The sequence below is a fragment of the Adiantum capillus-veneris genome, chromosome 29 (assembly GCF_014529385.1).
Source record: "Adiantum capillus-veneris isolate H3 chromosome 29, ASM1452938v2, whole genome shotgun sequence".
Classification (NCBI taxonomy): domain Eukaryota; kingdom Viridiplantae; phylum Streptophyta; class Polypodiopsida; order Polypodiales; family Pteridaceae; genus Adiantum; species Adiantum capillus-veneris.
In genome coordinates, this window is record NC_140959.1 from 122,686,637 (window position 1) to 122,700,803 (window position 14,167).

The window sequence follows — 14,167 nt, forward strand, 5'->3', positions numbered from 1 at the left end:
CAATGGCTCTCTTTACCATCTCAGTGGTAAAGAAGGTGCTCGTAGGTGGACATGGCTCTGTAGGATCTGGAAGGGGATCCTGCCCAGGAACCGTATATAACGATGTCGCATACTGGCCCCACACATCAGGAGAAGTAATCACTGGGGGAGGGGAGTGCTCATGGAAGAGTCGCCATGCCTCGCCTGAGTCTCTACTCAAGAACAACTGATACAAGTCTCGCTCCATCTGGGCCAGGTAAGCTCGTTTCTTCTTTCGCACAAGGCGCCGGAAAGCAATCCGCGACTGTCTGTAGGTGATGACTCCTAAATGAAGATCCCTCTGAAGCTGGGCTCTCATCTCTCTGCACTCCTCATCATACCAACTATTCTGGGGCATGCTCCCAGAATGTCGCCTCCGATCCGGTTGAGTGTGTGGGTATGCCTCTGATGCTGCATCATGTAGTGTCTCAGTCAATAAAGTAGTGCACTCCTCTACTGAGAGGCCTGGAGCAACTGTGCATAGACGATCCCAGATCGCCTCTGTATAAACCGAGTCAGTCTCTGGTGTAAATGTATAACGGGTGTGTGACCTGCCTCCTGATTTCTGGGCTGTACTAAACTGAAAAGATACGGACAGTGTCAAGAGAGCATGATCCACTGCTACGCCCACTGGTCTGGCTCCCACCGTGAAATCCTGAATACAAGGAATAAAGCTCGGCTGTGTCATAACATAGTCCACTGTACTGGCCCCATGTCTGTGTGGAAAGCATGTGAAGCCTGCTGCTCCAGGAAACCGCTGTAAGCCATTAAGTATGGCTAGCCCATGTGTAGTCGTCATCTCCGTGAGGTATCTCCCATACTCAGTCTGCTCTCTGTCATGTGAGCATCTGTCAAACCCCAACTCACCCACATCCAACTCTCTAAGCATCTCATCTGAGGTGTCGTAGAAGACTGTCTGAAGTTGCCCGTTCGAGCATTGAAGTCTCCTAGGAGGATGATATCACCATCCCTAGAGAGAGAGAGAGAGAGAGAGAGAGAGAGAGAGAGAGAGAGAGAGAGAGAGAGAGAGAGAGAGAGAGAGAGAGAGAGAGAGAGAGAGAGACCCTCCAAGGGTCCCCCTCTCTATCGCCAGAGAGGTATTTACTTTTAGATAGCACAAATGCTGATACAATGGTCCTAGATGCTCATGGGATCTTGCCACTGATGCTTTGATTTGAGAGGCTAAGGGTTCGAAATGCAAAACACTATGGATTCTGATTGGGATCTGCAATCTCGAGGAGGCTATGGGCTGATTTGCTATGGCCGACGTTGAGGATGGGCTGAAAAATGAAAGACGCTAGCTGATCTGAGGGCTGAATCTGAAAACACTGGCTGATCTGCTGTCTTGGGCTGAAAACTGAAAACGCTGGTACTGATGGTTGGATCTGCGATGGTACTGCGAGGTTATGGCTGAAATCTCAAAACTCTGGTGCTGGTTGATCTAGTGCAAAAACGCTAGAGGAGGTGCTGAGGTATTGCGGGTACGTGGGCTGGTACTGAGGGTAGTGACTTCTTGCTTGAGAACTGACCCGTAGGGTCACTTATATATGGGATTAAAGGTGGGTCAGGCAATGCCAATAAAATTCCCACGATTTCTAATAAAAACGTCACTTCTTAATGAGTTAATAAACTCACTTATAAGAGTGCTTCACATGCATATGAATATGTCACAAGACAGACGGGAACCACTTGCCAATAGAAAAGAACAGATTGAACAGGCTTTTAGCACTTCAATAACAACTGAATTGAAAGAGAGGGAGATGACACGCGACACGCAATGGCGAAATTCCACCCCAGAGAGTATTGGCCCCAAACCTTGGCGCCCCTTTCGGTATTTCTTTATATTGCATCATCAAAGTACAAGCGGTACTTCAGACTTTGCACCTTCTCCAGGAAGCATGAGCCCTAACCTCATATTTAAAGGCCCTAGGCCCCAAAAGCAGTTTACAGTAAAAAGCCTTTAAACACAAAAGCATCTGGTCCAAAAGCAAAGCCAAAAAGCTGCCAGCGTAAATCATGGAAATCCGTACAGCCTGCCATGTCATCAGCCAGCGCAGAAAGCGGAAATCTGTACAGCTTGCCACGTCATCATGCCAGTGCAATTTTCGAAATCTGCCACGTCATCAGTTTTTGCGTGTGTGTGTGCAGGTCCTGCTTTGTTTTAATCCTTTGTCACTTGGGGCCCCATCGAACGGGGTCCCCATAAGTCTGTAGGACTTCTTCTTTTGTTACTTGTTCTTCTTAGGGTTTAGGCCCCTCGGCCAGCATCTGCAAGTTTGCTCCATTCTTTAGGCTTTGACACGTCAGCAGTTTGTTATAGAATACCTAGACGGAGTACTAATGCAATTGTATGGGAACACTCCCTAGTGCCTACATGTAGCAGACAATGGCTATGCTCATGTGCAATCAAAGGGTATGCAACTACTCTAGAGTGTCTAGGCATGTACGTCCTACGTACAACCCCATGAGGGTGCCAAGACACTTCCTAGGTTGTCCTAAACCCTAGAAATAGGAGTTAGCTTGTCCACATGCACATAGGTGACATTTGAAACATGTTGCAAGGAATCAACTATGTGCTCGAAAAGATTGTGTCTTGAGTGTTGTGAAATTGTTCTCTCTCGTTATCTTTTCTGGCTGAACTTGCCTGGCCTTTTACACTCTTTGATAACCCATAACATAAAAGAAAAAGAAAGAGCGTACCAATATCAATGTTGCTGTAATAGACTTGGACACCCCAAGCCGAGAATTCGAGAGGAACTGAAAATGACTTACAGACTTGAACCAAATTGATTATTAATGCTTGGCAAAATACAGTGTCCGAGGGTCCTCTTCTCTCTGCAGTGCTCCCAAGACAATCTGAGGAGAAAGAGGCCCTAGCAATTCTTTTAGAGGCCCATGGCCTTCTAAAAGCAGTTACATGAAAAAAAAAAGTCCAAAATCATCTCGTCCCAATGCAACATACCTTCTAAAATGCAACACACGTGAGAGAAACTGAAAATGACTTACAGACTTGAACCAAATTGATTATTAATGCTTGGCAAAATACAATGTTCGAGGGTCCTCTTCTCTCCGTAGTGCCCAAGACAATTTGAGGGAGAAAGAGGCCCTAGCAATTCTTTTAGAGGCCGATGGCCTGCTAAAAGCTGCTAAAAGCAGTTACATGAAAAAAAACAAGTCCAAAAGCATCTGGTCTCAATTTCCTAACGCCAAAAGCTGCCAGCACAAATTGCGGAAATCCGTACAGATGCCGCGTCAGTACCCAGAGCAATCCGTGGGGATGTCCGTAGAGCGCTGCCACGTAAGCATGTCAACGTAAATAGAACCCCATGAGTTGGAACAACTTATAATATTGAATCTGTCAGTTTCACTAGGGTTGTCCAATCGGACATGCCACGTCATCCATTTGTGACATATCCCCCTCTTGAAAGAATTGTAATCACCCTCCATTACGTCTGCAAAACTGACACAAGCTAGAAACTAGTTCAGTAGACACTGACGCTAAGTACTGACGCACTAGACAACACATATCCAACAGATCCAACACTTGCACAATGACGACTGCCTTTGAAAATTCAAATCACATTCACATCACTACCCCATTGAGATCTTGGATGAGAATCATGATCTGTTGAAACATATTTGGCTCTGACGCTAAGTACTGACGCACTAGACAACACATATCCAACACTCGCACAAAGATGACTGTCTTTGAAAATTCAAAGCACATTTCCGTTGAGATCTTGGATGAGAATCATGATCTGTTGAAACATATTTGACAATCATATCCAGATCTCACTGATCTTACGCAGATGTCTTGATTGACGAAATATTGTTACTATCATGTCCATCTCATCTCTCCGGAGAACAAGACCGAAATGTTGAAGTCATTTCGTCTTTCAAATAGAACTCAAACACTACTCACATGAGAGAGCACATATAACAGATTCATTTCAAGATTTTACATTTCGAAGCACCTCTTTCATAAAGTCATACAACAGAATACTGTCAGTCCATCAGTATCCCTTAAATCACAAAAGAAGTAGTGACTTTATTCCATCTAGGTAATCTGTGTAACGGGGACGAGCACCACGTGCCAACGGAAAAGAAATGATTGAACAACTTTAAGCACTTCAAATAACAACTGAAGTAAAAGAGATAGAGAGTGCACGACACACGAGACGGGGAGTGGCGGAGTTCCACCCCAAGAGAGCATTGGTCTGAAACCTTGGCGCCCCTTTCGCTATTTCTTTATATTGCTTAAACTTAGTACAAGCGGGTACTCCACGCTCTGCACCTTCACCCGTGTCATAAAAATCTAATATTTAACAAACCCAAAATGATTTTCTCATAATAAACTGATCATTTAATGTGGGAGAATAGACGGGAACAAGGGTTAGAATATAGACATGTGCTTTTTGTCTATCTCGACATGTGGCCAATGGTAAAGGGGTCCAAATGAGAGATGATCTGTCGAACAGCAAGGTTAGCCAATGGAGCTTAAAAAACCTTAGGGTTAGCTTCATTAAAGACCTTCAAAGGTTTGTGTTAAAAGTCCTTTAACCTTAGGTAAGCTAGGGCTGAGCTTGAGGTGGGAACCCGGCCCAAGCTTGAGGTGCTTGTCGTGCTTGATGACTAAGGTGCTTGAGGTACTCGTCGTGCTTGCTGACAAAGATCCTTGAGGTGCTTCTTGTGCTTTCCGACTAGGGAGCTTGAGGTGCTTGTGGAAACATTACCCAAGCTTGAGGTGCTTTGTCATCCTTGGTGACTAAGGTGCTTGATAGTAAGGTGTTTAAAAAGTCCAATCCCATTCCTACAAAAGAGGGGGTGAGCCCTAAAGCTAGGGGGATGAGAGAGCACACACACCCCCTCACACAAGGCAAGATTGGTACAAAGAAAGCACATAGGACACTCGTCAAGCTCCTCCTCATGTTGCTCTCATGGTGTGCCTAAAGCCTATTGGTTGGCCTCCCAAGGTGTCCAATGATAAATTAGTTGATTTAATTAACTGTTTTTGCATTTATCAAGCACTCTCTCTCAAAGGGGAAAGGGGGACACTTGTCCCAAGACTACTGTGTTGCTTGTTATGCATCCTGCATGTGATTGACCAGGCTTGCAGGGGTCCAATGAGCTTCAAGCATGAGCTACAAGGGGGGGTCGACCAAAGCAAGAAGGGGGCTAGCTTGGGGGGTATCCTCTCCCACACACTCTCATGGTGTGAAGTGCAAAGTGCAAGAGCTCCATCTCGTTCTCCAAGCTAGTAGAGAAGTTGAGAGCCTACACCAACACTCTTGGCTATGGAATGCAAATACAACCAAAAGCCATGCTTCAATGCTTAAGCTTGCCATCTTCTCCATCTTCATTACTATGCTATTATGTATGCTAGCAAGAAGAGTGATGATAAGTGAGGAAGTACTTCTTTCTCCTATGGAATTTTTCTTCTTCCTCTTCCCTACCCTCATTCCTCGCTAGCTCTCTCCACCTTCGAAGGTGTTTGAGGCCTTGGGATAGTTAATGCTTTTTGCAAAGTGTATGTTATGCTTGTGATGCATGAAGCTTTCCATCTTCATTGCATCACCTAGGTCACAAGGAACACAAAGATTGTATTGTACCAAGTCTCTCTTGATGGAAGAATCTATAATACAAATGCTTATTGGAGGGGGGATCGGCTTTACATAAATCCGGTTCTCAACTATTGTCATGTTCTCTAAACTGTCTCTCTTGCAAAAGTATTGTTCATGCCAAGTTAATTAAGTACTATGTTTATGTTGCTACCATCAATTAAGTTCACCCTCTATGCTCTCAAAGTAATCTCACAAAAATGCTTTTTCTAAGTTTCCTAATTTCGCTACTCTCAAAATTCATAGGCCATTTCTATTACAACCCGGAAGTGTACCAGAGAATGAGTCCATGATAGGCTCTTAACCTCTTAAAAAGAAGCTTACATGAAAAGCTATAAACTTAAAAGCAATTGGTCCAAAAGCTGCTAGCCCAAAACAAGGGATTCTGTACACTGCCACGCCATCACTTGTCTGCGCAAAACGCGGAAATCTGTACTGCTGCCACGTTCTCATGTCAATAGCAAAATCCAGAGGTGCCGTACAGTTGCCTTGTCATCAGTCCATTAGCGCAACGATTTTCTGCGCGTGTGTGTGTGTGTGAGAGTGTGAGCTGCTTTATTTCATTATTATGTCTCTAGGCACCTGGGCCCCATCGGTTGGTGGGAACTTCTTCTTCTGCTGCTGCCCTTGCTTCTTAGGGTTTAGGCCCCTCAGCCGACGGGATGTGCAGGTTGGCGCCGTTCGTCAGTGGCTTGACACCATCAGTGTGACATCCCTCCTTCTTGAAAGAAAGTATCGTCCGCGATTACATCATATCTGCAAAACAACTCAAGTTAACTCAAAAATTTTCGAGGGTCATTCCGAGGGACAATCAATTTTCTCATTCCAGATTGGAGCTCTTGATTTTTTGGGTCGTTGGCTTCCAAGAAAAATCTCATCCAATAAGGAGTTTCATTCTAGGTTGAAGCTGTTGATATCTTGGGTCGTTGGTTTCCCAGAAAAATTTCATCATAAGGAGTATTCAGTGGTTGGCACATCACAATGCAACACAAATGCTCACGTATGCATGTTACAAAACATAGAAACATAAAGTCGCCGATGAACACTTCCCCCGCAAAAAACCATCCACGTCCGGGCCATGAGCTGCTCAACGACTTCCTCATCACTCCTCCCACATAACCTAAAAAGGTCCGATTCAGGAGAGATAGAGGCCTTTATAACCAAACAACCCCCAGACTGCTTGCATCGTTTGGAGGTTCAAGCATACAACCAAGCACTCCTTAGACATCTTGTCTGCATCGTTCAGAGCTTTCCAACATACAACGAAACGCTTCCCAGACATCTCGTCTGCATCGTTCCGAGGTTCAGACAATATCAAAACAACATTTCTGACTACTCCATCCGGGAGTAAATCACCAAGCATTGAAACCAATATTAAAATCAGAGTCAAACAGTTCAAATCGGCACCAAGACAGGTTTAAAATAGCTACCATCCATTTCAAACAAATTTCCAAACAGGATCACCAAACAAGTTCTCAAACGGATTCAAAAAACTTCTAATTCAAATTGAAAAAGCATTCTCGACATCAGTCAAGCTCGGAAGTCGACTTGCTTTCCATTCTGAAACCTGCACCAAAATCAGGTTTAAATTTCTTCCCATAATGTTGTCGCCGGCCGCAGCATGGTCCATAAACTCTTGAATAGTCGAAATAAGCCTCTACAAGCAATGTTCCTATGGCGGTGATGGTAGCCCGAAGATATAGCAATCACACTAGGTCTCCAAGGTTATCGGCTTGGGAAGAGAGACCTGATGAGAGATGTCGAGAAATTTCAAGTTGTAATTTTCCGTGGCAAGCATTTCAGGATACCCCACTTTGCCAGAAGTTGTACTTTGAAGGAAGATGCCAAAAAGCATGTAACTTTGGGCAAAAATTTTCTTGAAAGATTGTGAAGTCCTTGGAGTATGCGGCTTGGTAGCTATAGACATTCACCACTGCATGACATTGCCTCTGAGAAAAACAGCGGATCGAAAAAAATATTTGATCCTTTTCTTGCAAGTGATCTTTATGGCATATGCCTTGTAATCCGTACTGTTGCCATGTCCTCACGTCAGTAGAAAAATTTGGAGGTGCCGTACAGTTGCCACGTCATCAATCTAGTAGCGCAATGATTTTGTGTGTGTGTGAGTTACTTTATTTTATTATTATGTCCCTAGGAACTTGGGCCCCATCGGACGGGGTCCCATAAGTTGGTGGGAACTTCTTCTGCTTCTTCCTCTTCTTCTACCCTTGCTTCTTAGGGTTTCGGCCCCTCGGCCAAGATGTGCAGGTTGGCTCCGTTCTTCGGCTTGTTGTTGACCCTGCATCTCCATTCATGCATACTCTATGGGGTGAAGTGGCCAGTACTCTCCTTTTGAGTCAATAGAAGGTGGTCGCCGTCCATTGGAATCTTCCGTGTTTTCACCCGAACCCGAGTGGTCTGGTGCAATAGTTTCCTCGTGACGAGATTCGTCAACTGATCCCATGTGTGTCGCGATAAAAGGGATTGGATTCTCTATAGAAGGAAGAATCGACTCCGCTTTGATACTACTGCAATAGACTTGGACACCCCAAGCTGAGAATCTGATGCAACACACGTGAGAGAAATTGAAAACGACTTACAGATTTGAACCAAACTAAGAGAGACGACACGGCACGGTGAAGTTCCTTGCCCAGAGAGATTGGCTCCAAAGTCTGGTGCCCCTTTCGGTATTTCTTTTTATATCAATGCTTGGAAAAATACAATGTCTGAGGGTCCTCTTCTCTCCACAATGCTCCCAAGACAATTTGAGGGAGAAAGAGGCCCTGGAAATTCTTTTAAAGGCCCATGGCCTTCTAAAAGCAGTTACATGAAAAGCAATAAGTCCAAAAGCATCTGGTCCCAATTTCCTAACGCCAAAAAGTTGCCAGCAAAAATCGCAAAATCCGTACAAATGCTGTCAGCAACCATCACAATTTGGGGGTATGTTTGTATAGGGGTGCCACGTCAACATGTCAATGCAAATTGGATCCTTGCTTTATTTTAACTCCAGTTCCCTGGGCCCCATCGGACAGGACACCCATAAGTTGGAATAACTTATAATATTGAATATGTCACTTTCACGCCGGTACTCAGGTCGAACATGCCACGTCATCCGTTTGTGACATATCCCCCTCTTGAAAGAATTGTAATCGCCCTCGATTACGCCTGCAAAACCGACTTAAGCTAGAAACTAGTTCAGTAGACACTAACGCTAAGTACGGACGCACTAGACAACACATATCCAACACTTGCACAAAGACGACAATCATTGAAAATTCAAATCACATTCATATGACTACCCCCGTTGAGATCTTGGATGAGAATCATGATCTGCTGTAACGTATTTGGAAATCACCTCTAGATCTCACTGATCTCTCGTAGTTGTCTTGATTGACTAAATATTGTTACTATCATGTCCATCTCATCTCTCCGGACAACAAGACCGTAATGTTGCAGTCATTTCGTCTTTCAAATAGCACTCAAACACTACTCACATGAGAGAGCACATATAACAGATTCATTTCAGGATTTCCCATTTCGAAGTACCTCTTTTATTAAGTCATACAATAGAATACTGTCAATCCATCAGTATCCCTGAAATCACAAAGGAAGTTTGTGACTTTATTCCATCTAGGTAATCTGTGTAACGGGGACGAGCACCACGTGCCAACGGAAAAGAATAGATTGAACAACTGTAAGCACTTCAAATAACAACTGAAGTAAAAGAGATGGAGAGTGCACGATACACGAGACAGGGAGTGGCGGAGTTCCACTCCAAGAGAGCACTGGTCCCAAACCTTGGCGCCCCTTTCGCTATTTCTTTATATTGCTTAAACTTGGTACAAGCCGGTACTCCACGTTAGCAGCCAACGCAATTTGCGGGGATGTCCGTACAGTGCTGCCACGTTAGCATGTCCACGCAAATTGGGTCCTTGCTTTATTTTTATTCCTAGTGTTCCTTGGGCCCCATCGGACGGGACCCCATGAGTTGAAACAACTTATAATATTGAATCTGTCTGTTTCACTAGGGTTTGTCCAGTCGAACATGCCAGGTCGTCCGTTTGTGGCATAGCTGCTACGGTACGAGATGAGACGTTTAATACGTGGTGTACAATACGCGTACTAGACGTATTTTTGAGAATCAAAAATAAAGTACGTCAACTTTTTTAGCTATGATACTTTAATAAGAACAAATGAAGCGGTTCATGGACCTCCTCAGTGACTCTTCAATATTTAACCATAGTATACATAAACAAGCACCATGAAGCTCTAAAACACAATTGATCAACTAGAAAAAGACATACGTTTTGAGCAAAAAAACGTTAGAATAGAAACGTTATGAGACATATTGTAGGTTTCAATACGGGACGTCGTGTATTCTAAATAAAATACGCGTATTTTAGCGGCTATGGTTTGTGGCAGTTGCCAATCACAGTACAACGTTCCCCTATATAGGCACAATAATGAGGAAGGATATTGAACATCATGGTTCTTGATCAATGTTTGTCTTACAGCTTGCATGGCATGTGTCTAGAGGAGTTACACCTTCTGTAGAGTGGTGGCTCCACTGTCTTGTATCTCCTAGGAGCAGTTTAGGGAGTTAGGGCCATTGTGTGGTTGTGCCCGGTGGTAGGTAGACATACCTTGTCGGTGGTATTGTGCCCACGCGGTAGGCTGGCATGAGGCAGGACCTCTGTTCCTAGGGTTTCCAGGGTCAAAGTCTCTCTTATCTGCAGTTTCCCAACGTGTGTTTGCATATGTGGAACCTCTAGATTGGAATTAACTTAAGGCGATAGGGATCACCGACGTCACATGTAGGTTGGAGAGCTGGATCCTCACCCACGTATATCTGGCATCCTCATCACTACTCGCTACATATTAATCCTATCTTGAAGCTCCCTCTGAAATAATAGTGATCCTGCCCAAGCCTCTAAAAATTGGAGTTTGGGTGTGTGTATGTGTGTGTTTGGGGGGGCGGGGGGTGAGCAGATTATATTCTGGTCTGAGTCTCACTTCAAATCTTTTCTTTTCCCTTCTTTGTATTTGAATATGTGATTCTTATTCAAGATTTAGTATTTTGGTAGTGCTGTGCGCCCTCCAGGGGGCAAGCAGATTATGTGATTCTTATTCAAGATTTAGCATTTTGGTAGTGCTGTGCGCCCTCCTTTCTGCAACTTGATGTGTGTGGGTATGCTTCTTTCTGTGTTCCCACCTTTTGGGAGAGGCACAGCCTATTAGCCGCTTTAAAAAGTTGTCGGTAGTATACTTTCGTGTGAAAAATAGAAAGGGGCTGTGTCACATTTGGCAGCAGCATAGTATCTTCTCTATAAATGTAACTGCCAGGGTAAGAGTTGTACGGTTCAAAATTTGCTCTCTTTCTTTTTTTTCCCAGAAAAGAAGTATTTTTGTAAAGCATGAAAGACCAAAAGTCAGAGTTTTTTTTGTGACTCTGCATTTTGGCTGACCATTCAGGTGTGTCTCGCAACAAACCCATTTTGGCTAGTGAAGACACGGCTGCAACTTCAAAGTCCAGGTCATGGTGTGCATAAGCCATATGCAGGTTTTACAGGTATGCTTGCTAACCTGATAAAATTTTATGAACCTTGCATGTTTAAAGACCTTTATCCAGTATTTTGTTCTCAAAGTGGAGCTGCATCTGTCTTTGCTGACATTCTAATGATGCCCCTGAAATTTGTGGAAATTCCCAAAATACCCCTCAAATCTCAAAAATTTGCAGAATACCCATTGTCTTTGGCAAATTCCCAGAATACCCATCATCTTTGGCAAATTTTGACAAAAATTCTCAAAATGCCCCTTCTCAATCTCAGAATCAACTTGCAAGTCATTATGTTTTACAACTCATGATAGGACGATTGGCTCTCCATCCTTAAGAGGATAGAACTAGGAATTTTGATGGTATTGTGGGCTTTCAGTATGGAATAATGCATTATGTTTAGACACGAATGCCACTATTTGTGAGCTTATTGGTGAAATTTCTTTGTCCAAGACACTAACAGATAGACCTCTATGATAAAAAAAGTTAAACTCTGTGAAGATTGGAGCAATTCATTGAAAGTTGGTACAAGGATATTCTAGGAATTTTTAAAATTTGAGGGGTATTTTGGGAAATTACTACAAAATACAGGGGTATTTTGGTAATTTTTGCCTAATTGTTTCTCTGTGTTTGGCTGATCATGTGGACAATTTATGTTTTTGAATCGACAAAATGATCATTTAAATCTGCCAAGTGCAACATAATGTAGAATGCCCGGTTATGGGTTGGTTGTCTTATTCTTAAAGATAAAACGTTTTGCAAGCTAGTAATGCGCTGAAAATATGATTGAACAGATGCGATGCAGAGTATAGTAAAAGATGAGGGTTGGTGGGCACTCTACAAAGGACTCGGTCCAAGTCTCCTACTTGTGAGTGCTAAGCTCTTAGAGAACAGTAGGCGATGAAATTATGTCATGTAATTTTTTGGGTTGATCTGCTATCTATTAGTAACAAGCTCGAGGATTTCTTGCATGTGTTTGAAGTGGCCAAAGGGTTTTTTTAAAGGAGTCCATGTAGGCTACTGTTTCTCATAGGAGTCTAAAAATGTTCAAATTATAATTGATAATGCTCTCGAATTTCAGCGTCTTATAGATATTGATTTTGTGATCTTTTGAATTGTATCAAACTTCTTTGATAGGGTTTGTAAGGGAAGTTGCTTACCAAGTTTATTTATATTCAAATGGTCTAACGACAGAACATAGACATCTAAAATATCAATGGAATTTCAGCATTTTTAAATCCAAAGGGGACCTCCAGTAACTTTGCCTTTATCTAGTGGATTGATACATCCAAGCGATGCTGACCATTTTGAGAGAGATATAGTAGAACTGGTCTTGGCCATGGCTTCAAAACAACATGCAATCCCATGAAACATGTGATTATCTGGTCTGAAAGTGTTCTCACGATCCACTATGAGGGCTAGGGTAAAGGGGCCAAGGCACCTGTAGCCAAGCTCAATTTTCGGCTATGGAAAGGGGTGTAATCCTGCCATTCTAAAATGAGTACTGCTATGTTAACCACCTTTCTGCAAGAAACACTACTCTGAAAAATTGTTACACATGGTCAGGCTAAACAAGTAGGTAGCATTTGCTCAGCTGAAATGTGAGATCTAAGAATGTAGACCCAACTTCATAGAGGCAGCCGTTGCAATAACCTTAGGGAGGATAACAGGTTTATTCAACCTCAGAACTAAAGGTGCACTTCAGAACAAAGAGAATTGTAGAGCATAGAAATGTGAGAATCACAGAGCCTTACAAACAGACAGGCAGTGGATATTCCTAAGGGAACTAATTGGACAAAACGCTCAAGTTAAAAATGCTTCTTATTGCTACATTCTTTTAGCAACCCGTGGATATCCTGGACATGTTTTAACCCATGTGTTTATGTTATATTATATTGTGAATTGCAATCTTTCTTTTTACAAGTGCTCCAAAAGCATGAAAATCATTTGATATCTTTACCTCATGCACAAAAGCATCCAAAAGTCTTTTGCTCTGATTAATTGGTGCCCAAAAGCACTTCCAATCATAAAGTCAACAAAATCCTGCTGCCCACGGTTTGTGGCGCATTTTGTGGGCAGCAGTGCTCAGACCTTGGTGTCAATTTCTGTTCCGATCCTGCTTCTACTCTGTCGATTCAAGTTCGGTGATGCCACTTCACTTTGTGACACATTCTGTTACTTTGATGAGACAGTGATGTGTACCACTATCCAGATTTTTTCATTTTTTGCGTCATTCTTGTATTTTTAGTAGTACAACACTTCACGATAATGGAGACCCAGTTTTGAATCTTGTGATGTTTTGTATCTTTAAGCATTTCAGTGTGAAATTTCTTGCAGTAAATGATATGTCTTGCCAGTGTAGATGATACGTGTATGTGTCCATTGTTCATACTTCATTTTTACTGGTTGTTACGTAATTTGCTCGATAATTCAATACTAGAATTGTGTAATTGGGTTAGGTAATTTGTTGGGAAAATTGTGTGGTGTTTTGTTTTGTTGCATGCTTATTGAATAAGGATTGCAAACTTATCACGTTGCTTAAAATCTTGTATAATTTATATTCTCAACAAATAATACAAATTTTGGCGTGCCTTAAAACACGTACTCTTTAGTGTTGCGTACTTTAGGTACCTTACCGCCTTGCTGATCAGGCATTGTGAAACTCCTGTCTCAATCTACCATGATAACAAATAAGTGAGGCCCTCCAAGCCCCTAAACAGTCGATGAGACAATCCTCTTGGAGGAGCTGAAAAGATAGAAGCTGCTACTACATAGAACTGTGCAATCTTTGCAAGCACCTTGGAATATGTGTAATCCGCCTTGTCATCATGATGCACACTAAGCCTTTGCTTTTGGCCAAGAATCCTCATTAATCGGGGGGGACTGAGTGTCCACAATCAAGAATGGCAATATTTCGGCAACTTGTGCCAGCTGCTTCTCAGACTAAGAATCTTGCTAAGGCCAAAAGGTCTTTAGC

The 14,167-nt window shown here is 42.8% G+C and overlaps 1 protein-coding gene across 2 annotated transcripts in view; it reads left to right on the forward strand.

Annotated features, from left to right (window-relative positions):
• Positions 1-14,167, forward strand: part of FOLT1 (folate transporter 1) — a 102,148-nt gene that overhangs the window by 56,791 nt on the left and 31,190 nt on the right. For both annotated transcript variants that reach the window (XM_086505935.1, XM_086505936.1), the window contains 2 exons: positions 11,109-11,205; positions 11,985-12,058. In XM_086505935.1, the coding sequence (XP_086362061.1) occupies positions 11,109-11,205; positions 11,985-12,058 (171 nt within the window). The remainder of the gene's footprint in view (positions 1-11,108; positions 11,206-11,984; positions 12,059-14,167) is intronic.